General features: G+C 36.8%; 1 protein-coding gene across 4 annotated transcripts in view; it reads left to right on the forward strand.

Moving 5' to 3' along the window:
• LOC127448382 (leucine-rich repeat and calponin homology domain-containing protein 1-like) overlaps window positions 1-26,397 on the forward strand; it is a 115,599-nt gene that overhangs the window by 73,252 nt on the left and 15,950 nt on the right. For 3 of the 4 annotated variants that reach the window (XM_051710860.1, XM_051710859.1, XM_051710861.1), the window contains 14 exons: window positions 1,781-1,911; window positions 2,285-2,372; window positions 6,472-6,577; window positions 9,759-9,844; window positions 11,538-11,605; window positions 11,794-11,856; window positions 12,288-12,365; window positions 13,617-13,653; window positions 14,973-15,086; window positions 16,298-16,354; window positions 19,639-19,708; window positions 24,510-24,619; window positions 25,101-25,238; window positions 26,310-26,387. In XM_051710860.1, coding sequence (XP_051566820.1) covers window positions 1,781-1,911; window positions 2,285-2,372; window positions 6,472-6,577; window positions 9,759-9,844; window positions 11,538-11,605; window positions 11,794-11,856; window positions 12,288-12,365; window positions 13,617-13,653; window positions 14,973-15,086; window positions 16,298-16,354; window positions 19,639-19,708; window positions 24,510-24,619; window positions 25,101-25,238; window positions 26,310-26,387 — 1,224 coding nt within the window. Of the gene's footprint in view, window positions 1-1,780; window positions 1,912-2,284; window positions 2,373-6,471; window positions 6,578-9,758; window positions 9,845-11,537; window positions 11,606-11,793; window positions 11,857-12,287; window positions 12,366-13,616; window positions 13,654-14,972; window positions 15,087-16,297; window positions 16,355-19,638; window positions 19,709-24,498; window positions 24,620-25,100; window positions 25,239-26,309; window positions 26,388-26,397 lie in introns of those variants that run through there. The other variant, XM_051710863.1, reaches the window with a different exon arrangement.

Here is a 26,397-nt window from a genome sequence, read left to right on the forward strand (position 1 = left end):
ATCTACCCGCAACAGGTGGGCGACCTGTAAGACGTCTCGGAGTGACACATGATAAGAAATGCTGTTAGTCACAAAGACACATGCTTGAAGAAACACATTTTATTATATTTTTAAGAACAGACAAAAGAAAAGCTGTCAATGCTTAAGTCTGATTTGCTGATTTTTCAGAGGCATGCAGCGCAAGCCTGTCTTGTGAAACAAGCGGATGTAAAGAGTTTTCACTCTTTTTTTCTCTGTTTCATTTGTCTGAAAACTGTTTGCCAGAATAATTTCATCTACGAGAATGCTGCAAATTATCTCAGATCATCTCAGGAGGTGCTGTGAGTTTAGTTCACTTTATTTCCACGCAGTTAGCATGCATTGTGAACGCAAATCTGCAGGTTCAGTAATAGATATCTTTGTATTAAAGAAATAAAGACGAAAGTGATTAAATCATAAAGTAATACAAGACACGTTCACCTTGAACCTAAAATTGAGTTTTATTTTCTTTTCTTCAGGCACCATTAACTGTATTACCAAAACGCAATACAAAAACAAATTTGATAAGATCACACATTTGGCAGCATTATGTTGGGAACACAAGGGAATTTATTAGGTTTATTTAGTATGATTATTATTGTCTTTACATTTATAATTGTCTTTAGTTCTTAATCTGTAGGCTATTAGTAATTTTCCACCTGGTGTTGTGGAAGGATACTTGCGTGATGGCAAATAAAGAGTCGTTGGAGATGGTAAAAGTTTAAATTATGTGGTTAAATAAGATTTTTTGATCACTTCATTATTTTATAGCTTTTTTAGTTTAGTTTAAAGTGCAGTTTGAATTTAGAAATGTCTTATGTTTTTTGTGTTTTAATAAATGGATTAAATTTTTAAAGCAAAATCAATTAAGCAAAAAATTCACCGACCCTCAGCAGGGGGGTTGACGATGTAATCGTCGATATTTTTTAAGGCAATTATCGATAAAATGTTTTTTAAATATAGGCCCAGCCCTACTGCACATATAGACAAAACGCAAGACATGCTGCATCGAGCATGAATGAACAAGCTGCTGCACATATAGATATACAAACAATCCCCCAACAAAGCAGGGAAGCTGCACAAAACGCACAAAACATAAAACGAACACGACCCCCAACCAAGCAGATCTATTGCCAAGACTTGTGTGCTGCTGCTCTGAAGAGCCATGTGCAACCGAGTGTATGCTAGCTATGTGTGCCTTGGCCACTGTCCAAATGGCATAATTCTAATGAAATACATTTCTATGTTAGCCTTGCCTTGTTTACTCAAATGTCTTAACTCATAATGTGTACCTGAGACAAGAAAGCCCAGAGATTATTTAACTAGTGACTTAGCCTAGCTATGTGTGGATTTATTTAAACTAATGACCTAAGATAACGATGTGCGCCAGCCAGATTTGGCTAAGGCTTACCATGTTTAAGATACATTTCTATGTGTCATGGCCAAAGCAGACCTTACCGTGCAAGCTGATAAAAGAAAAGCCTCAACACCTCCTGAGCGAATAGCATTTTCGGGAAAAAAAACTCTCACAGCATGCTGCAGTGAAAATGAAAAGAGATGCATGTTGATTGGCTACCTGATTACATGTCAAAGGACCAGTCAGCTCACACCATGTGAGCCCATTGGCTTTACATGTAACATTTGAGTGAGCCGACTGGCTAACAGATAACAAGACCTATCAGCTTGCGCCACATAGAGTTGCATGGCTGAACTTTGATCATTTCTTTCACAGCTGCCACTGAGATAATTTTGGTTCTTTTAGATCTGCATGAAGGGTAAGATCCATATATTTAAATACCTCGCCATGGAGGCCTGTCGTAGTGACAAGATGGCTGATGACCTGTACCTGCCCGTCACAGACCGCCTCAGCTTGACACGACCCACCAATGGGAGGTTAGTCCTCATGATTATTTAGTAGTATCAGGATGGCTGTATAAAAAGACTTGAATGTATAATGCAGTGTAGGATCTCAGAAAAATCCAGGTCGTGTATGTATATGTGTGTGTGTGTCTGCTGTCATTATCATCCTTATCTCAAGAGAATATCTTTTATTAGACTGCGGGGGTCACTCTTACAAGGCAGAGAGAGAGAGAGACCATAGGAATATTTTCCCTTTCTCATATGAGATAGATAAGCTGCTTCTCTCTCTCTCACTCTCCTCTTTTGCTCTCTCTGCCCTTCGCGACCCTTCTTAACCTTTAATCTCTCTCTTCCTTCTCATCTTCCTGATCTTTCTCTCTCCTCTTTTTCGTTCTCTGTGTCTCAGCACCGAGGATATTGATCAGCACAAGAAACTTGACAGCGACTCTGGGGTGGGCAGTGACAACGGAGACAAACGCCTCTCTGCTACAGAGGTCAGTGGGTGTGTGTGTGTGTGTGTGTGTGTGTGTGTGGAAGTGTGGAAGAACAGAACCTGACCATCTTCTCCTCTTTATTTTGTCTTTATTCATTGTATGTTTCTGTAATGCATCCGAGTCATATCTTTTTTTCCAAAGCTACACATTTTATGTAATGACACTATTAATGTGTTAGTTTGCTAATGGATTGGCTGCATCAATAAATGCTATCAGGACTGGAATCAAATGCTTTAGGGCCAACTGTCTTATTGGCCATGCACACAATGCAGCAAAATATGGTTGTCAGTTCACCTTTTAAGGCTAAATCCCTTTCTGTACACACACTGTTCAGTAATATACAGGAATAACAACTGCATCCTTCAACCGACTTAACTCAAAAAATTCCGGCAGTGACAACCACATTTTCATAAGTTCCACGCACCGAACTGAACAACTAGTTGTTAATGACGTGATCAATAACTGGTGTGAGATGTGTCCATCTTCTCCTGGTGTAAATAACACAAACAGAGGTATTTGGATGAATGAATGGTTATTACTGGCTCTTACATATTAATCATGGTAATTGTGTGAGTAACTCCTGTATTCTGTACACACATGAACTGGAAATTTTGGGGATTCACTCACGCATTTAAATGCGGTTGTCACTTCCAGAACTTTGTGTGTGTAAGTGTCTTATTTACAATTGTCATATTTAATTAAGTGATTTGTTTTAAGTGTAATCGTACCATTTTTCTAAGCAAATGAGGCTTGTTAAAAAATGCTTCTTGTTCACAAAAGTCATCAGTATTTGCTTGGTGCCAATGTTGCGCTATTACCACCCGTAGAAAGAAGGCAGTAAATGTAATTTTATTTAAAAAAGCTATCGGTGTACAATTTTTATCGATCATAGAAGCAGTAATTCATCAAATAATCAGTGTAGGTGAGCACACTTTTGCCATTGTAAAGAGCCAATTCAGCTGCCTGGAATGTAATGGTGGAACGGTGTTGTACAGACTCAGTCATGTATGCCAGATTGCAATAGTCTGCCTCATCCCTCAAGGCCAATTTATACATCTGCGTCAAACCTACAACGTAGGCAACGCATAGCTGCAGCGGCTATGCCGTAGCCTGATGTGTACCTCTTGAAAAATATAACTTTGCAATGTGTCGACGCAGACCACAACAGCTGTGATTGGTCCGCTTTTTACCAGAGACTGTTCCCCAGCATGACAAAAAAGATATCTGAGGAGGAGTCACATTTTCTCTGAGATTTATTTTAAAATTCATGCATCATATCCACTGATCACTGATTGTATCACATTGTATTTGGACTCGGAATTGTTTATTCGGGAACATCTACTGTTTTTATATTTGGTTTATGTTTCATGAATTTATAAGCGCAACGCGACAAAGACATCTGAACTCTTTTTTTTTTTTTCCTCTGGGCTTTTACTCAATATTTATTGGTATGTGAGTGATTTAATATCTGTGTGATCTATACAAGGTTTTGACTGTATTTTTGACAGTGGTGTAAAGTAAATAATCATATGTTATAAGTTAAAAGTCACAGGGAGTAACAAAATACAAGTAATGGGAATACGTATTTAAAATACAAAATATAAGTAACTGTATTCCACTACAGTTACAATTTAAATCATTGGTATTTAGAATACAGTTACATTCAAAAAGTATTTTGATTACTGAAGAGATTACTTTGCATTGTATTGTCATTTGTTTCATTTAATATTTAGTCCTTTCAGATGGAAAACATTTATACATATAAATGATGCGATCCAAAGTGCATTTGAACAGCAGTAAAACACTTTCTTATGATGTGTCACATTCATACGAGCAGACAGAGAAGTAAGTTTGAAGTAAGTTTGGAGCAGAAGAAATAGAAATAAACCTTGTGTAAATTGTCAGCTTTACGCTAAGCTAAAATGCTATTTCTAGCCATTTTACATACACATTACCAGGCACGATCATATTTTTTTATCAAGAAAAGACCTTTGATATTAGGGCAAAAATCTTATTCTTGATAATAATTTTTGTATTGTTTTCCTGTAAAAATATCTATAAATCCTTAAAACAAGATCAATTTGATTTATCTTGTTTTAGAAACAACACTGCATATGATATTTTGGTTTTTCAGAGAATGTATTTTTAACGTGTATTTTGTCTTACTGTACTGGCAGAGTTTTTATAGTCAAAACAAGTGAAAAAATCTACCAGTGCTGAAGAAGTAATCCAAAGTATTTAGAATATGTTACTGACCTTGAGTAATCTAACTGAATATGTTACAAATTACATTTTACAGCATGTATTCTGTAATCTGTGGTGGAATACATTTCAAAAGTAACCCTCCCAACCCTGTATACAGAACACTTCTAATTTGTCAGCAATTTAAAAAGCACCTGTTAAGAGTTGGATATATTGTCTATATGCATTGTAAAGTCCAGCTTTTAAGCTTTAAAACAACACCCATTTTGCATTATGCTAGTTATTTATTAAGTTATTAATAAATTTGATGTTTTCTTTTTTCCCCAGCACGTAGCATTAAAATAAGCCAAAATATTGATTTATTATTATTTAAGTGACTCAAAAGCAAGAATACAGTATGGCCACGTTCACACAGCAGCAGAAAATGGTTGTCAGACCTGTTTTGAGTGCTTAATACAGTTACATTCACACACAGGACAGTTACAGTATTCACAGGTGTGACAACCGAACTGACACCCGCAAATGTTCAGGTCTCACAACCGCATTCTCAGCAAACATGTGCTGTGTGAACAGAACTGTACTGGACAACTAGTTGTTAGTTACATCATGTACAGTGAGAGACATGCTGCACTGTACCCGCGTGTGACTTGTTTGTTTCATGTGGGGTTTTATTAACTCACGGAGATGGAGAAATTAACTGCGTGTCATCCGAAGATTCAGCCGCTGTCTTCCACCGGCGCTCTGCATGCAGTTATAAAGCATTCAAAGCCGCTGTCGGTTAATTATAATCTGATGGATGAACTCGTGCCTCGATTGGACTCATTTATTTAATAATGCGGCAGCAGTTGTGATAAGACATGCCGGTGTTATGGACTTCGCCATCTTTTAGTCACTGTCACCATGGTTACAGCTGTTAGAATACGGTTGTGACTTCATGAGTGTATGAACTGTTTGGATTTGAACTGCTACTGTAAGCTGTTGTATGAACGGGACTTTTCAAAACTTCAATCCTAAACACTGACTGTGTGAACATAGCCTAAATGCTTGATTGATTTTCTTTCTGCATGAATAAATATGCCCAATAAAAAATAAATATCAGCATGTTCATACTTTTATTAACTAGTTTTTAATGCTACACTAATTTAATAAATACTTATGAATCCACAAATTGCGATTCCCTTTGTTTATTTATGAAACGTATCATTATTTTAGAAAAAAGGCATTTTCTCTCAATATACTAATACTAGCACATGGCTGTGTACTCACAGAATGACACAGACACACCAACGCAGAACTATGAAAGCAATCCACCGCGTTGGTCACCATGTGGAGCCTTTGTCATAGGTTCAATGCAGAAGTATAAATCAGACTTTATATCCTAAGGCACAGAACTGGCCTGCAAGCTGGGGAAATTGCATTTAGCATAGACATTTTGGGTGTGTTTGTACTGTCACCTGATTGCTTAGTTATTTTAGTGAATCAGGTGCTAAAACAATGCAAACAGTGTGTGCAAATATACAACGCTATCAGCAGGCGTAATTCATTCCCCCCCATGGGGTTGTAGTTCTTTCTGGTAGTCAGTCACCAAGCTAGATGTGAAATAGTCCGACAGCATACTGTGTTTTTTTTTTTTCCAGCATTACCTTTAGTTAAAGGTGAAGTGTGTATTTTTTTTTTATCCATTTTAAATACTTTGTCCAATCCCAATTTAATATGCAACAGTGTTTCCTACAGAATTCAGCTCTTGCAGCGGGAGGATGATTCAGTAGCGTTAGAATGCTGCAAACACTGAGGTTCTTGAGCATCCCAACCAGCCCAACACTGCAACACTAGCTTAACTATTTGCATAAATTAGGGGTGGGATTATCTGTCTTATTTTTGCGATTGTGTTTTCCAGCCATCAGATGAAGACAGTCTTAGCCTGAATGTGCCCATGACCAACATCACAGAGGAGGAGGGCCTAAGCAAAGACGACTCAATTGAACACATCAGCGCTCTGACAGGTGCTGCTCACACACAAACACGCCTTCACAAAGTCAGTGTGTGTGTGTGTGTGTGTGTGTGTGTGTTTGCACAGGATATTACAGGCCTGTAAAGAAAACATCCTATTACTGGGCTGACACAACATTACAGTGATACTGTAGCAGTGTTATTATAGTTAACCAAACTAAAACGAAAACTAACAAAAATTAATTTTCGTTAACTAGAATAAAAATAATTATTGGAAAAAAACTGAAACTAAAATACTTTTTCATATCTCCAAAACAAACTAAAATAAAATAAAAATGATCTCTAATTCATTTTAGTTTTAGGTTTTGTTAAACTAGGTGAATATGGGCAAAGTGGGACACTTTTGGAAATTTTTCATTTCTTGACACTTTGAATTATGATCTAAATGACACATAACCTAAAATTATGCCTTTAAAGAAAGCTTAGGATGTCTTCTACCTTTGTCAAAAGGAAAAAGGAAGAAACATTCAATACTGGGATGTAGAACCTTTGAAAACCCTCTTTTGACCAAATCCCAGATTTTTTTAAGCTGTACTGGTAAAATGTGACAGAGGAAAAAATATTCTCCAGAAAATATCTACATCTATTTGAAATTCATTTTTATATCATAACATTAAGTTAACTTGTACTTTTTTATAACCTTAACAAGATTTACCTAAAATTTCTGTCATTTTCTTTTACCATTGCTTTTCCCACCAGTGGTCATGAAATGAGCTCTGCCACACAAAATTATCAATTTAAAACCTCAAAAAAATAAAGGGATAGTTGACCTTAAAATGAAAATTATCTCATCAGTTATGCACCCTCATGCCATTCCAATTGTTTCTTTCTTCTGCTGTACACAAACAAAGATTTTTAGAAGAATATTTCTGCTCTGTTGGTCCATACAATGCAAGTGAACAGGACTCTCCAAAAAATACACTATATGGCCAAAAGTTTGTGGACACCCCCTTCTAATTAATTAATTTGGTTACTCCATTAAATCCAGTAAAGAAAATTCTTAATGTTTCTTTATGTAAAGGCTTGGGCTTTGTGTGCTTCCAAATTTGTGGCAACTGTTTGGGGATAGCCCTTTTCTGTTCCAGCATGACAATGCCCCTGTGAACAAAGTGAGGTCCATAAAGAAATGGTTTACTGTGTCTGGCGTGGAAGAAATTGACTGGCCTGCACAAAGCCCAGACCTGAACCCCACTGATCACTTTTGGGGTGAACTGGAACAGCAACTGTAAGTCAGGCCCCATCGACCAACATCAGTTCCTGACCTCACTGATAGCCTTGTGTCTTAATGAGAGCAAATCCCTGCAGCCATGTTACTACATACAGTATAGTGGAAAGCCATCCCAAAAGAGTGGAAGCTGTTATTACAGCAAAGGGGGAAATTGATGCCTAAGGTTTTGAAATCAAATGTTCATCAAGCACATATGGTGTCCACAAACCTTTGCCCATATAGTGTACAAAGGCAAGAAAACTAAAACTAAACTAAAACTAACAGACAAATTGTGAAAAATAACGAAAACTAAATTGTTATGAAAAATAGAAATAACTAAATTAAAAATCCAAAACTATAATAACACTGTACTGTAGACAGCAGACTGATTTTTGTAACAGCCAGTGTGTATGGGGTTATGTGTGACCCATGTTAAACCCAAAGGAGGGTCCAGGACAGGAAGTGTTGATACTGCCTAGGATGTCAGTGTCAGCACATAAGGAGAACTGAGGGAGGGGGAGATGAAAGTTGAGCACATTTCAGGAAGAAATGAAAAGTGTGTGTGTGTGTCAGGTTTTGCCTACACATGAATAGTAAACCCTGAAATCACTTACATTGTAGAGACCATACAATGGCACTTACGAGGAACGTGGCTTAATAAACATACTAAATAACGTCTTAAAGAAAATCTAATAATGCTTTCCTTGAGTTAGGTTTAGGTGTAGGGTTACAGGATGGTAAATATCATTACATCAGCATAAAAACAACAATAGTCAATGGAAAGTTCCCCCTCGTGTTGCTAAGCTGATGGCAGGGTCCTTTAGTCTATACGTTTTCAACAAATTTTCTCGTCCAGTGTGTCTACATGTGTGAAGGAATGAGCACATGTGTGTCTTTCCAAACGCCTGAAGGTACCACGTTCATCTGTACAAACAATAGTATGCAAGTATAAACACCATGGGACCACGCAGCCATCATACCGCTCAGGAAGGAGACGCATTCTGTCTCCTAGAGATGATTGTAGTTTGAAAAATGAGTTCTCTATTGACATAACCTGCAAGGATGCTCAGCAAGGAAGTAGCCACTGCTCCAAAAGCCAGACTACAGTTTGCAGGTGCTCATGGGGACAAAGATCTTACTTTTTGGAGAAATGTCCTCTGGTCTAATGAAACAAAAATGGAACTGTTTGGTAATAATGAGCATCTTTATGTTTGGAGGAAAAAGGGTGAGATTTGCAACCCGAAGAACACCATCCCAACTGTGAAGCATGGGGGTGGCAGCATCATGTTGTGGGGGTGCTTTGCTGCAGGAGGGACTGGTGCATGTCACAAAAAAGATGGCATCATGAGGAAGGAAAATTATGTGGATATATTGAAGCAACATCTCAAGACATCAGCTAGGAAGTTAAAGCTTTGTTGCAAATGGGTCTTCCAAATGGACAGTGACCCCAAACATACCTTCAAAGTTGTGGTAAAATGGCTTAAGAACAACAAAGTCAAGGTATTGGAGTGGCCATCACAAAGCCCTTACCTCAATCTGATAGAAAATTTGTGGGCAGAACTGAAAAAGCGTGTGCAAGCAAGGAGGTTGTAGGCTCAGTTACACCAGTTCTGTCTGGAGGAATGGGCCAAAATTCAAACAACTTATTGTGAGAAGCTTGTGGAAGGCTACCCAAAATGTTTGACCCAAGTTAAACAATTTAAAGGCAATTCTACCAAATACTAACAAAGTGTATGTAAACCTCTGACCCACTGGGAATGTGATGAAAGAAATCAAAGCTGAAATAAATCATTCTCTCTACTATTATTCTGACATTTCACATTCTTAAAATAAAGTAGTGATCCTAACTGACCTAAGACAGGGCATGTTTTCTAAGATTAAATGTCAGGAATTGTGAAAAACTGAGTTTAAATGTATTTGGCCAAGGTGTACATAAACTTCTTACTTCAAATGTATGTGTCCTGTAGCAGACAGAATTCCATCTGAATATCTGAAGGAGCAGCTGGGCTACAGAGACTCCACCCTCAGCTCTCCATTCGTCAGCTATATCAAGGTGAGAGTGTTCAAAATTGTTCCGCTTGATGGTCTGTCAGAACTGCAAATGACTTCCAAGGAACAGGATCAGTTGTTGCAACTGTTAATTAATTATACCCTACTAGTTTTAGTTAGTTCCCATGCAAATTTCACAGGAATTTTCCCAATGTTATCCTTAAATTGGCTTGTCTGGTGTAATTCTTAAAGGAGTAGTTCACCCTAAATTGAAAATTCTGTCATCATTTATTCACCCTCATGTCATTCCAATCCTGTAATATTTTTTTTTTCTTCTTTAGAACACAAAATGAGAAGCACAATGTTCAGGCAGCCTTTTCCATACAGTGAAAGTGAATGGTGACCTGGGGCTGTGGAGCTCCAAAAATGACAAAAAGAGCCATACAATTAGTACACTATACTCATGTGCTATATAACAAGTCTTCTGAAGTAATACAATATTTTTGTGTGTGGAAAAGACTGGAATTAAAGTTGTAATTCACTGATAATCTCCTCCGCTGTAGCTGTCAAATCTTTTTCGTGATTGTGTTTATTCAAATATGGCACATCAAGAAATGCCATGCCAAATGTCATGGTTCTTGTGTGTCTCGTAACTGATCGAAATATGCCAAATTTAAATACAGCAGCATATTCAAAATCACACAAATGAGATCTGATATCTATGATGGAGGGGAAGATTTTCAGTGAATAGCAACATCAAATTTTGGTCTGTTCTTCATGCAAAGCCAGTGATTGACTTCAGAATACTTAGAATATAGTGCAGGAGTTGTATGGACTTCTTTGACGGTGCTTTTTTTGTCATTTGTAGAGATTGACAACCTCTGGTCACCAATCGCTTTCACTGTATGTTAAAGACAAGAGCAACATGAACATCCTGCCTAACATCTCCTTTTGTGTTCCATGGAAGAAAGAAAGTCATCCAGGTTTAGAATGACATTAGGGTGAGTACATGATGACAGAATACTAATTTTTTTTCTTGTTGTGCTATTGCAGTTTCATTTCCCTTCTTCCTGTTATCTCTATTTGTCTGTCTCTGTTTCTCTATTTATCTCTCTCTCTCTCTCTCTTTGTTATTCTCTCTATCTCAACCCATCATGAAACTTGGCATTTATAAAAGTTTTTTTATTTTTTTATTTTTATTTTTTTTTCTGTTCTAAAAGATTCATGAGATATTGTTCCACTTTACAGAATAAGGCTGATCCGGTTTAAAAGAGACAAGATTTTTTTTTATTTTTTTATTTTATTTATTTTTTTTATTCCACATTAACTGTTTCTCATTTTAGTTATAGTGCTCTAGTTTTAGCCCTGGCTTCACTATTTTAAACCTCATTTTGCTCAATGTAATGTTTATCTCCACTTCCTCATTGTATGGTCATATGTCATATTTGCTCACTTCTCTTCATTCCATTAATTTCAATTCACCCTTATCACCTCTCTCTTCTCATATTTTTTTTTATTTTTTTTTTATGGGTCAGTTACTGTTAGTTAAACTGATAACATCTCATGGTGTCATAGGATTGGTGTGGCAGCAGACATTGTGTGTATTTGTGCATCAGCAGTTCCCTTGTGAAGTAATCGGTGTCTAGCAGGACGTTGTGTGAATTGTGGCCAATCAGGTCTTTGGTCTGTAGTCACATGACAAAGTTGGTGTGTGTGTGTGTGTGTGTGTGTGTGTGTGTGGCTGTGTGTGTTTTAAGGGTCGAGGTGCTGACTTTGATGAACCCCTCAGGATAGAGGAAGACAGTAACTGGACATCAGAACAAACGTATGATTCTATCTGACCTTTTTCTTTTAATTTTTCCATATCATTTGGTTTCTTTTTTTCCCCTCGAATTCTTTTTTAAATTATTCAATAATTGTATTATTTATTTATTAAGTTATTTCAGTAAGTTTGAAACTGATTTTGGTATCTAATGTGACCAGGCCTTATCTGTTACTTCTTGTGTTCAACAGGTCAAAGATCAGTATGATCAGTCAGCTAAAAGAGGCTGTAGAGATGCTACAGGATCCTAACAGGTAGGTCAACAGGTCAAATGGATGATCATCGGAGTGTTACTCGTTACTCGTAATTTTGGTCTTCCCGTCACGTCAGCATTTTGTTATGTTCATTGACAAAAACCAGTTCTGTTTCTCATCATGATTGCCAAGTCACTACTTAGACAAAGCGTGAAATGACACGATAAACTATTCACAGAATAAAAGCAGACGATTTGTCATCAGATGCTTTTCTTTGAGCAAGATATACAGCACTGGTAACAAACAGAGGCCTGCCACAACTTGCATGGTTGTTTCAGGTGGTTGGACTTGATTAGAGCAATATAAAAAACTATTTGAATGTGCTATTTTCATCCTAGGTTTGGTCTTCTAACTAATGGTGTTTTATTATCCACTGTTGATCTTTTTCTGAAATGTAGCTAGTGTTAATGTGTGTGTCTATGTGTGTGTAGGGTTAACATGAACTCAGCTGATCTGTCTGGCATTAAACTCTACCCTGTGGAAATGGTCACAGTAGACGAATCACTCAAGTAAGTAGGGGTGGGAGAAAATATAGATTATCTGATGCATCACGATTGTTTCTCAAACATTCTGAATTGAAGTTCAAACCATGGCAGTGCAGTGGTGCTTATGTGCGCACCAGAGACAAGAGTGAGATGTTAGAAACAAATGGTCAGACACACATAGTATACTAAAGTCAAACGCACACTACAGAACTAATCGCAGATCAACCTGGATGTATCAACCACACAACCATTGTCCTGACTGATACTACAATCCCAAAATTCATTCACAAACTCAAGCACATAGCAACGGGAGAATTTATTCGAGATAACACATCAACAAACAACATGGAAGACGAACTTGTGCCCGTTACTGCACTGATTTGCACAGAAAGACAAAAACAGCTGAAAATTTTGATGAGACAGCAGTTTGGGAGACGTGGGTGATGTTTTTTTTTTTTATTATTATTATTTGTCTCCTGCTTCCCAATGCCTTTCTCTCCTCTTTATTTCTTTGGATGTTGCTCATTGCCGGACACTCGCTTGTCGGGACAGTGCACAAACGAGATGCTTGATTGATTTTTTTAAGCAGCAACCCCCATTTGTTTCACTTTATGATCACCTGTGGTGTGGAGAAGCTGAGATCTGCACTCTCACAAAAGCAGATATCTCATGTAGCCATCCTGGACCAGCAACCAATAATTGTGGTTATAGTTATAGGCTAGAAATCGATTAATTCTAAATTATTTAATACCGAGTGTGTGTATTGATAAAAAAATTAGAGGACAAGATGTATCGTGATGTATCGAGAATTGTTTTGTAATCGAATCTTTACCCTTTAAATCATAATCAAATTGCATCGAGGCCAGTGAAGATTCACACCTCCACAAGTCACAACTGTCCCTGATTCATCTGCACATACAGCTTTAGCATCACAGCTTATATATTTCACCCCATCCCTGCTGAAAAGCATCTTAAACCAGCATAAGGTTGTTTGCTGGTTTAAGCAGGTCTAGCTGGTCTCCCAGCCTGGCCAAACTATTGTTCAGCTGTTACAGATGTTCAGCCAGCTTTTATCCCAGCCTGACAAGTACCCCAAACCCCTCTAAAACCATCAAACCAGACCAGTCTGATCAGTGGATGCCAGCTTGGTGCTCATCTTAGGCCAGCAAACCATCCCAGGCTGGTAAATATTTTTTTTAGAAGCAGGCTTGTGTATGAGTTAGTAATGTAAAATTTGAAAACATGTTTTTTTTTTTTTTTTACCTTTTGCTGCAGTGGCCAGGAGAGTGATGAGGGTGAGACAACACCTAAGGTAAGCCATCATCCTCAGTGATGTGTGTGGATAGATGTGTGTTTCAGTCTCAGCTCACAGTCTTTATTATTGATGAGCAAGTTTCCCATACAGGAAGCCTTAAGGCCCAAACATACTCTACATAAGTATGTGAACGCAAACGCATCTTGCTACGCAAGCTCGATTTCACGCGTTGTTGCATTATGAAATGTGTCAGAGCACAATTCATTACCTAACGCAAGTACGCATTGTATTCTCAGCGTTGCCGCAAGGGGCGCTACAGAGGATTTTCTTTTTTCAACCAACAACTGTAATGGCGGAGCAGCAATTTGAGGAGAGCCTTGCTGAACAACTTAGATTATACAAACATATTTTTCAGTCATCTTTTTAACAAATACAAAAGCACACTCCTCAACTGTCAACATGTTGACTCCACCATATCTGGTTTCGTGGCTCCTAAAAAACTCATTCGCCCCCTTGTGGTCCAAGGTTTGTAATCGCCAGAGCAACGCAAGACCCCATGTAATGTATGTACAGCAGGACCACGCATTGGCCATGCATTGTGTGAAGTATGTTTAGGCCCTTAGGCAGACCAGTGAGTCACACTGGTTCCGCTGAGCATCCTTTTCATTTCCTCTTTGCATTGGTGCTGTTGACTGCAGTGTTTATCCAGAGTTCCTCTGACATCAGTGAGCTACTGTTTGAAGGGTCGCCCAGTTTCTTAATGAGGGCCCCATGAGGATTCACTTTCACCTACGTTTTAGACAGTTTTTGACATAGTAATTAAAATACGTGTGTCATATTGTGCCTTTAATTATGATATATGATATCATAATGAACAGAAGTTACTGTTTTTAATATTACAAACTGTACCAAATTCAAGAAACCTTTGAAAAGTAATAAAAGTAAATGGTGCAATTCTCCGATCACAGTAGCCTCTCTGATTCTAGTCAAGCACTATTGTGCCATGTGGTTTGAAGTAGTTTTGTTGTGCAGTGGTCTGTTGTGGTAGTTTTGTGCATCAGTTTGTGTTTGTAGATGTTTTGTGTTATGGTCTGATTATTTTGATAGATAAGATGTGGCACTTAACATTTAAAGGCTGACCATTATTAAAGGGTATTGAAACTGTAATTAAGTTAATGTGTCGATATGAAATAGTCTGGGTTTGTTTTGGTGGTTGTAATTTTTCGCATTTAGCCTGGGAACTTGTTTGTAATGGTTACAGGCAATTAAACCCAAACTGCAGCATATTCCCAGGGCTGTGTTATCACTGGTGTTATGTGTACTTTGGTCAGTAAGCTGTATTGTGATGGTGTTAAGGGTAGTAATTGTCATTGAAGGCAACTCCTGGAGAATGCTGGGAGTTCCAGAGGAAGAGACAATACATTCTAGAACGTGCCAGACTTGAGGCCCAGCTCGCATGCCAACAGTATGCCCTGCACCTGGCACAACAGGTAATCCAGCATCCAGCCTGTAGATACACCCTATTTGACCTGGGAGCCCTCGTACAGGTCAAGTGGGGACATTTTTGCAACATTTTTGCAACAATTCTAACTTTAATCTCACAAATGAATCATCATTAGGTGCCAACATGTTTGTCATTTGTTTTTGTACCGAAACCCCAAAACAAGTGGTTCCAATGTATCTGTCCCATTATTGTAATTTGTTTATGCAGTGGTGATTGCTTTCTTGTTGTGCTATTGCAGTTTCATTTTCACTCTATGTATTAGTAATACAGTATTTGTGGTGCTGGATGCATATCTGTTTTGTTTATGGTGTATTTATTAATCCTGGTATATTATTCCATATAGAATGTACAGTACCTTTAGTTCATGATTAGTGATGTGAAGGGATCACATTTTCATATCGCGATAATTGCTGAAGCATTTATTACGGTAATGTATTGAATTATAAAATGGGTCGAAAGGTAAATAAACTTTGTTGTTCTCAATTACAAGATTTAGTTACTTGTTTTGTGCTTTTTAAATTAAACAATCACAAAGAAAGTAACTTAGCAAAGATCAAGCCATTTAAGATTCAAAGAGACATGGTGGCTTTCAAAAGTCTGGGTCCAATGCTTTTATTTATCATTCATTTGATGTATTATGATTTATTTTCATTGTAAATGAACAAGTAGCAGCAATGGTAACATTTTGAGGGAAAAGTTTAATTGAAAAAGAAACATGAATTTTAGAGTTTCCTAGTAAATTGGTGTGTCTTCCTATTACTGTAAAAGTAAGAGTGTTGGGGATGTTTATTTATTGATGGAAATGCTACAATGCATTCAGAAAAACATTAAATAATTTGGTTTAAAGGTTTATCTAGAAATGTTCACAGTATTTTGAAGTGCTCACAATAACAATATTGTTCATGTTAATTATCACGGTATACCTTATTATTGAATATTGGCAAATGTCTATTCATGATGTACTGTAAACTGCATGATCTCATGAATTCCCATTTTAGTTTGAGTAGAAATTATATTTAAAACAAGTTTCAACTCATAAGGGATTGAGAATCATTCATTTGTCTTTCTTGATGATCTAGAGTTAGTGACGTGGAGGCAGAGAACACTGATGCATTGTTTCACTATGTGTAAAGAGCTGCTGTGTTCCATATCTTACATCATCTCAAGAATCCCACAGCCTGTTTTTATCACTCTTAGGGGGAGGTGATTGGCCAGGAAAGATCAGGTGATAGTTCTGAGAACCAAGTTACCAAGGTAAATCCTTTTGATGACTCAAAGTGTAATGTTAGTTATAACTCAGCTCTGACAATGTGCATTAGTTTGTAAAGTACACCACTGATTCTTGAGACATGGGATAAAAAAATGTGACAATTATACCTGCTACTAGTTTTAGAAATAGCAAGATTTCCACTTTGAAACTATAATCTACTAGAATGTTCTTAACACATATCTACCATTTTAATTTTATTTTCTTGACTTTCATTTATTACTGCCCATAAAACAAGCTGTCCACAGAACACTCATTATTAATTAACAGATTACTATATATACAGTGGGGGAAATAAGTATTGAACGCGTCAACATTTTTTTCAGTAAATATATTTTTAATGAGGCTATTCACATGAAAGTTTCACCAGTCATCAGTATTAACTCAAGAAATCTGCAAATGTAAAGAATTGACAACATTAAAGTCCATAAATAAAGTTATGTGTAATAAAGTGGAATGACACAGGAAAAAAGTATTGAACACGCTAAGAAAAAGCAGTTCTCCAAGGCAAGGTAAGGCAAGGAACCAGCTGAAATCCGTAAGTAGTTATAAAGTAATTATACCTCCTATCTGTGCAAATTAATATCAGCTGGGTTAGTAAATTCATGGTCTATAAAAAGGCTTTTTGTTACCAAGGTGTCACACAAGAAACATCTCATGATGGGTAAAAGCAAAGAGCTCTCCCAAGACCTTCACAACTTTATTGTTGTGAAACATATTGATGGAATCGGATACAGATGTATTTCAAAACTTCTGAATCTTCCAGTAAGCACCATTTGGGCCATTATCCGCAAGTGGAAGCAACGTCACTCCGTCATCAACCAGCCACATACAGGAGCTCCTCGCAAGATTTCTGACCAGGGAGTCAGAAGAATAGTCAGAAGAGTAGCCCAAGAGCCAAGGACCACTTGGAAAGAGCTCCAGAAACACTTGGAGGCAGCAGGTACCATCGTCACAGAGAAAACAATAGGCAATGCACTCCATCGCCATGGCCTCTATGCACGCTCACCCCGCAAGACTCCATTACTAAAGAAAAGGCATGTCGAAGCTCGTATAGTCTGTGTAGTCTGGTCAAACGAGAGCAAAATTGAACTTTTTGGCTGTCATACTACACACCATGTTTGGAGAAGAAATGGCACTGCACATCACCCTAAAAACACTATACCAACAGTGAAGTTTAGAGGTGGAAGCATCATGGTGTGGGGCTGCATATAATTGAAGGAACGATGAATGGAGCTCTTTACTGGGAGATTCTTGAGAAGAATCTGCTGCCATCCACCAGGATGATGAAGATGAGATGTGGGTGGACCTTCCAGCAGGACAACGATCCAAAGCATACAGCAAAGGAAACTCTCAACTGGTTTCAGAGAAAAAAAATCAAGGTGTTAGAATGGCCCAGTCAATCACCTGATTTGAATCCAATTGAACATTTGTGGAAAGAGCTAAAAATCATGGTTCACAAGAGGGCCCCCCGGAATCTTCAAGATTTAAAGACAATATGTTTAGAAGAATGGGCCAAAATCACACCTGAATACTGCGGCCGATTAATTTCTTCATATAGGAAGCATCTTGAAGCTGTCATTACAAACAAGGGCTTCTCCACTAAGTATTAAATACATTTCAGTTAGCGTGTTCAATACTTTTTTCCTGTGTCATTCCACTTTATTACATATAACTTTATTTATGGACTTTAATGTTGTGAATTCTTTACATTTGCAGATTTCTTGAGTTAATACTGATGTCTGGTGAAAATTTCATGTGAATAGCCTCATTAAAAATATATTTACTGAAAAAAATGTTGACGTGTTCAATACTTATTTCCCCCACTGTATTTAAGGGATAGTTCACCCAAATATGAAAATTCTCTCATCATTTACTCACTGTCATGCCATCTCAGATGTATATGAATTTCTGTCTTCTGCAAAAGACAAATGAAGATTTTAGAAGAATATCTCAGCTCTGTAGGTCCATACAATGCAAGTGAATGGTGGGCAGATCTCTGAAAGTCCAAAAAGCTTATAAAGGCAGCATAAAAGTAATCCATACAAATGTAGTAGATTAATATATAGCTTTAGAAGCGATATTATAGGTGAGAGTGAGAAACAGATCATTATTTATGTCATGTTTGTAGTATAAATCTCCATTTTCACTTTCTCTTCCACATTCTTCTTTTATTTTTTGGCTATTTGCATTCTTCTTGCATATTGCCACCTACAGGATCGTCACATTTGGAGATTTTTAGTAAAAAGGGACTTAAATATTGATCTGTTTCTTACCCTCACCTATCAAATTGCTTCTGAAGACACTGATTTAACCACTGGTATCATATGGATTACTTTTTTGCTGCCTTTGCATGCTTTTTGGACCTGCAGAGTTCTGCACACCATTCACTTGCATTGTATGGACTAACAGAGCTGAGATCTTTTTCTAAAAATCTTCATTTGTGTTCTGCTGAAGAAAGAAAATCATACACATCTGGGATGGCATGAGGGTAAGTAAATGATTGGAGAGTTTTCATTTTGGGTGAACTATCCCTTTAAACTTAAAACTTATCTTAAAAAAATACTGTTCTATAGTAAAAAATAGTTACCTCTTTAATAAGGTTTCACAGCTGTTTCTCTACTTTTTGGTTAACGCCATAAGATTTGTTTTTTGTTTTTTTGTTTTTTAGGTAATAGTGCTTATGCATATTTTCTGTGTCACAACTATTGTATGTCAACCGGGATTTTTAGATTTCCCTCATTTTAAGTGCGTCCCATTATTACTGTAGGCTACTGCATGTTATGCAGGTGTGATATGAAAAAGTGCACCATAAGCTGTTAATCCTGTCACATTTTTTGTCTGGTAGTGATGACAATTCAATAGATGGAGCTGAAAATATGTTTGAAGCCATCTTGTAGTCACCGTTCATTTTTTCTTTCATTCATTCATGCAAATGCTAGATTTGTCAATATTTTTAATAAATACTTGATATGACTATACACATTGTTATGTATCTGACGGTGTTGAACCATATTGAATAAGTAAGGACAAGCATTTTGTGAGAAAGTGATAGAAACAAGAGGTTACACCAAAACATAAATGAACACCTATGATCAGGTTAAACAGATTCATCCAAAAGAATTCCTTGGTGCTTAAAAGGTTTTATCCCATGTCTCAAGAATCAGTAACATTTTACGCTTGACAGGTTCTTGACTTATGAATACTGAAAAATTGTTCAATGTACTTGTTCTGAGATGTGTTTGTGTCTGTGTGTGTGTGTGTGTACCAGAATGAAGACAAAACTCCAGTTTCCAGTCCCACGTTGAGCTCACCTCCCTTTGGTCTGAAGCCCAGATCAGGTGAGAACAGTGTTTTTAATCACACTCATGGTGTCAATGTGCTGGTTGGCATTTTGCCAGGGGGCTGGCATGGGTGGCATTGCATCTCAGAGGATGGTATACATTTTGGGTTGTCTCATATTTATCAGCACATTTCAATAGAAGCAGAAATACTAAAGAGGGCAGAAGTGTTTGTTGGTATATTTGTGTGCGAGCATGAACAATGTGGGACAAAGGTCTTTTTGTCTGTGGCAAAACACCTCTTATCAAACTCACTGCAACCACACAATAGCCGCATAAGTTCATAGTGCTGTTTAATATTACTCTGAGCTTTGAGGTCTAAACTGCATCTGGAAAAGTTTAGAAACAAAACCTCCAGTATTTATGTAGCTGACATGACGTCAAGTAGTGACGGCATTGTCCTGAAGTGACACATGTTAAACTTTATCTAAAACTATTTATAAAAACTTTTTTATATATATAATTTCTAATATTATTAATTAGTACAATAAGTACAAGTACGGTTGTTTTAAAGTACCTCATATTAATTGAGTGAATACATGGAAAATCTTTACTTTTATTTGTCACACAACAGGACTACTTAAGTGAACTGCAAAAAAAAAAAAAGGTGATAACAAATGTTAAAAACCTTCAAGAAATGGTTACCAGAGACAGCACCTAAAATAGTCACTTTCCCATTTACATATATTTACATGTACATTTTAACCCTAAATTGATGGACACCTGAAATTGGTGGTTATTTGTCAATTCCTTTTTTTTTTTTTTTTGGCACTTAAATACAACTTTTTGACTAATTCCAATATTTTTCTGCATATGGTTAAACACGCAAAACAGCCTTCACTTCATTGGTGTAGTTTTTTGTTTAGCTGCCTAGAGGCTTGTTGCTGCTTCTTCCACTAATAACTAAGCTATCATATTCTGTGGTTTTTGTCTAACATTCACAGCATTATCAAACCCTGAGCCTGACAGTTAAGATAAACGATAGCCATGCCATTTATACCAGGAGCAGTAACAGCATGCTAAGAAACTGGTACTGTGAAATGCAGCTAACATTGAATTCTTTTGTTTTTTTAATCCTTTCTCTTTTGTGTTTTGCTGTATTTTGCTTTGCTTACCTTTCCTTTCATTCTCTTTTTATATGCCTTTGGTATTCCCTTTTATTTCTTGCTACTTGCCTGATCAACTAAATTGTCACATTTATTATACAAACTAATGTTGCTTGTCTCCATCCCCTTTTCCGACTGGTGTCTGAAACTCCCTGTTTCTTTTGGTTGATTTCTATGTTTTTTCTTTCACGGAAATTGCTCGATGGCTCCTCCTCCTCCTAGTTCTGGTACTACCATTTATATTGATGCCTGCATCTAGTTTCACCCTCTGTGCCCTGCTAGATTCTGCCCTGTCCCCTCCCCCTTACACACGCCCTGCCCACTGATAGAGACACGCCCCCTAGCCCAGCTGAAGGAGACATGTCAAGCAGTGGTAGGTCTGCTCAATACATCGTCCTGTTTCTTTCCTTATCACCATGTTTGTTTCTAGGGTTTTTTTTTATGTATTCTTTTTTAGTGGTGCTTGCTAATGCACTATTTCTCTTGAGTTTTAAACTTCGCAGTGTCTTGCAAGTTTGTGCTACAGATATAGATGTACATTTATGCATTTGGTGGACGCTTTTATCCAAAGAGACTCAGTGAATTCAAGGTATACTGTACGTTTTTATGCACATGTGTGCTTCCTGGGAATCAAACCCACAACCTTGGCCAAATGACAAGGCTTGATAAGGAGAGGCATTTTATTATTTTTTAAGTGATCTTATTTATGATTTATGAGGCAAAAAAATCCCATATTATATTAAAAGATGGACCCAAACCATATACAATATCATAGAGACCTGAGGGTGGGCTCTTCAGACTTTCACTTGTAAGCAATCACCCAGAACACCCTAGCAACCGCATAGCAACTCACTAAAAACTACTCTGAAAACCTTATCAACCATGTAGCAACACCCTGGCAACCAACCAAATTATCCCTTGCATTGTGGTGGCATGTTTTGTTCAGGCAAGCACCAAAAAATATTTTCTAATTCCCTCATGTTTCCTGTCTATTACGTTCTCTGTATCCACTTTTTGTCTCCTTGAATACTAGAAAATTACATTTTAGAAATATATATATATATATATATATATATATATATATATATATATATAATTATTATTATTATTATTATTATTTTTGTAAAGGCTGAATGGTCACCACACTGACCATCTCATAAACTTTTTAATTGTGCTTTCCACCGCTGTCTGATTGAGTGACAAACTTTCATGTCTTTCAGAAAGTTAAGATGAAGGGAATGAAAAGATTCCCTATAGCACCAAATGCCAATAAAACTTGACATAAATCAGCCATCATCATGTTTTTGCAGAGGAATCTGGCACCAGTATATATTATAAGGTCTTTTTAAACATGCAAGTGAGAGAAGGATTGTGGTAAAGTTGAAATTTGGGGTGGCAGAGTGGCTTTAAATGGAGCTGTGTGTATTTAGAGAGCTGCTATTTTGAAGCATTAGATAATGGCCCCAGAGGGGAAATCAGACCTCCATTTAAGTGGAAATGCTTTTAGAGGACGATAATCTGCCAGTAGACATGTGTACTTACTCATTGTCTTTTGAGGGGGGGGAGTAAAAGCTCAATATTAATTAGTAGTATTGAACTTTATGAGCTTTTACCTATTAAGGCTAAAGAGGAGACATTTGTGGATTATTTTTATCGTGAAGAGTAAAAGGCTACTAGAGCAGAACAGTACAGCAGTTTGTCAGTTAAGATGAAATGTAATTTCATAAAAAATGCTATTTGTGAGTGCCCCTGCTCCTTTAAAAGCTTCTGTCTCCACGATCACCATTCTTTCACACTCGAGGCTTATGGGAAAATGGAGAATTTTTAACTTCCTGTTAAACTTTGGAGTGTCTCCTATGTGAAAGAGGTGTGTGTGTGTGTGTGTGTGTGTGTGTGTTTTTTTTTTTTTTCATTTGTGGCCCCTTTAGGTGCCCTGTTTTTTTCTTTCTCTCTCTCTCTCTCAAATCGAGTAAGAGAAAACTTGCATTGCTTTAAGTACACTACCTGTCAAAAGTTTGTCTGTTCATTCTTTATTATTACTATTTTCCACACTGTCATCAACATTATTAAATAACACAAACAGAAGTATGGAAATGTTATAGTGACCAAAATGTTTAACTAATCAAAACTATCTTAAGCTAATATACTATCAAAGTAACGTTTAGTCTATGTTCTATAGATAGATAGATACAGTAGGGTTGCACGATTATGACAAAAATCATAAATGCCGCAAAATTATAACATGCCATATTCATTTTGTGGGCTATGCATAAAAACAGGCTGAGAACTGTGTTCCTGAATTGCATTATTATTTTAATTGCATGAGAAACAAAGTGTTATCCACATTTTGAATAAACTGTACAGAGTATAATTTAGATAGTGAGCATTACTGATATGTCTTTAGACTCATTTAAATGCCTCTGATTTGCCTTTGCATTAATGCACACAATGGCCCAAAAAATATGTTTGGCGCAATGATAGTACACCTAAATGTTATGTAGTAATTGACACTTTTCACCATTATATAATTGCAACGGCTGTAATTGTAATCTCGGTTATTTTTTCAATTAATTATGCAGCCCTAATTGGCTGCACAATTAATTGGGCCATATATATATATATATATATATATATATATATATATATATATATATATATATATATATATATATATATATTCCCATGTATACTGTGCATTTGATTTTTCTAGAAGCATTTAAAGCATTTGTAAAGAAATTCATACATGTAGATAATTTTTTTTTTTTTTTTTTTTTTTTTTTTGACAAAACTCATTTCAAGTGTTTAAGCATTAGCCTTAAGAGCAAAAGGGTTTCAGATAACAAGAAAATATACTGTACATTTTAGAGTGTTTTTCAAGGGCAACTGTTTGTACAAGTTTGAATGTTTTCGAAAAACATACTATAAAAGCATACATTTGATGGTATTTTTGATGGTGTAAGCAAATGGGCCTTAAAATCCAGACATAAACCATAAGAGAGGAATGTTGCTCTGTTTATGTCCCAGTTCCCTTTATCTGAATTTGCTCTGATGTGATAAATATTCATCATTCTCTTTCTCCTAATCCTCCTCTGCCTCACAGACATTATGCAAAACACACACTTTTTTTTTTTTTTTTTTTTAAATGCTGCCCACAAAAGTCTAGCATGTGCTTGTTCCAGTACGTCACTGTCCCAGCACAGTAAAAATGGCTCCAGGGCTTAAAACTGAGATACGTCAAAAAAAGGAGAAATGCTCTAGAATACAATAAGATAATTTTAGTGTTCCCTATTGCATACAGAATGAGTAGTTATGCAACAAATATGTGGAGTGAATCAATATACTGTTTTCTTTCTCAACCTCCCTTTTTATCATGTCTAGTGCTCCCTCTTGTGGAAAAATATTGTATTATAAAGGCAGTAAGGAAGCAGATATGAACAGTTTCTCATTTCGAATGTCAAGATGTTCATGTTCAAAGCAACAGTATTCCTAAGAATAATGAAATTAATTACTGTTTGAGTTTATTCATGTCAAAATCTAAAGTTTAGAGTTATAGGCCTTTTTTAGTTGTCTACTTGTGGATTTTTAATGAAAGTTAATGTGAAGGGAAGAGTGTGTCTATGCATCTGTGACACTAAGACATTTAATACTGTATAATGTGCATTGTGCAGGCTGATGACAGTTCAGTTGTGTGACAGTGTTTTTCAGGACACACAAGACTCTGGAATCAGTGGATCCTCAGTTCACCATAAGGAGAAAGGTGGAGCAGCTGAGGGAGGAGCTGGAGCTTGCAGAGCAATTACGAGAGGTAAAAACACACACACACAAATACTTGCCGATCCTTGGTGGTCAGTTCCCCTGCACACACAGTATCTTATTCTTAATATTAGTTAATTATACACAATTAAATGTATAATGTTTATCTAGGAAATGCAAAATGCACCTGTGATTACTCTGCTAGAACACTTGTGTGAACTTAAGAACAGACTTTATTCATCTACTAAAAAGCACCTCGGTTAAAAGTTATTGCAAAAGGGTTCTGAGTTACAGTAGTTCTGAGATGAACCCTTATCTTATCCCTTAAAATCAACATTTACAGATATGAAATATAACAATAACTTTGAAGCGATTATCTTTGCATCGCGAAAGGTAGTTTCATCAGATTTTGCAATACTACTGAGGGTGTTCTTAGAAATGGTGTTCTCACAGAATATCTCAAATGTTTCTGTATGTAAAAAACAGATTTGTATTTGTGTTGCATTTATCACCCCATTCTGATCATTTGGCAGAGTATTGAAAGCAGATTGAAAGTAGTTCTTCCTGAAGATCTTGGCTCCTCTCTTATGGATGGGGTTGTGCTCTGTCACCTACTGAATCACATCCGGCCGCGTTCAGTGGCCAGTATTCATGTACCGTCCCCTGCAGTGGTGCGTCTCTCAGCTATCTACCCACACATTCACACAAACAGAATAGGGGCCCTATTTTAAGAGTGCTAGCACTAAGTGCAGCACTATGCTATAAGTCAAAAGCGCAAAGTCAGTGGGCATGGTTTTGGTCTAGGCACAAGTGGGTTTGGTGAAATTGCGCGCACAATGTGCTAATGGGCTAGGTCAAGTGCAATTGAATTCTGAGGTTCTTCTCTGGTTATTGCACCGTTTGCATACAATTATATAGTCCATTCCCTCAAGCACAATTGATCTAAACAAAGACAGTACATTCATAAGAAGTTGGTAGTGTAATTCGACTGTATGCAATGAATTAGAATAATAGAGATATGGACACGCTCCTTTTATAAACTATAAACTATATATATATATATATATATATATATATATATATATATATATATATATATATATATATATATATAATATTTTTCTGATCAGGATTTAGATGTACGCTCAGTTAAATTATGGGGAATGTAAGTATTATTAATAACTTTCATCTACTGACACACAAATCATGGCTAGTATTAATAGTGATTGTATCGGGACGCACATCACTTCTAGCGGTCGATTTTGATTTTGAACAATTAAATTCATTTATTGAAACAATTTTTTTTAATTTGAACTAAATTCAAATTACACTTCAAATGAAATTGAAATATAATCAAAATAACAAAATGGTCAAAAAATCATATACCAGACCTGATTTTGAATTTTGCGTCTTATTGCAATGACCTATTACTCAGGAAAATAACAAACTGTGCTTTGCGCCACTTCATTTACATACAATAAACCCACTGTTTGTGCACATACACCCACAGATTGGGCAAACACTCTCACCCACGCCCACTTGCACTTTGCGCTGGCACGAAAATTACACTTCGAATTAGCGCTCTCGCAAAAATTGTATAAGACCTAGTGCACAGTCATTGCGTGTAGTGCTGTGCTTTGCGCACTCACGAAAATAGAGCCTTATATGTGACTTAGACTGAAGTTTCTAACCAGTGGTGTTTCTCTTTTTTTGACATGTGTATGGTGTTGTTAAATTTCCAGCCCAAGCTTAGCATGGCTAAATGTCGCAGAAACGTCGAACACTTTTTGGACGCCTGCAGGAAAATGGGAGTCCCTGAGGTGAATATTA

The sequence above is a fragment of the Myxocyprinus asiaticus genome, chromosome 11, assembly GCF_019703515.2.
Source record: "Myxocyprinus asiaticus isolate MX2 ecotype Aquarium Trade chromosome 11, UBuf_Myxa_2, whole genome shotgun sequence".
In the NCBI taxonomy this organism is placed as follows: Eukaryota; Metazoa; Chordata; class Actinopteri; order Cypriniformes; family Catostomidae; genus Myxocyprinus; species Myxocyprinus asiaticus.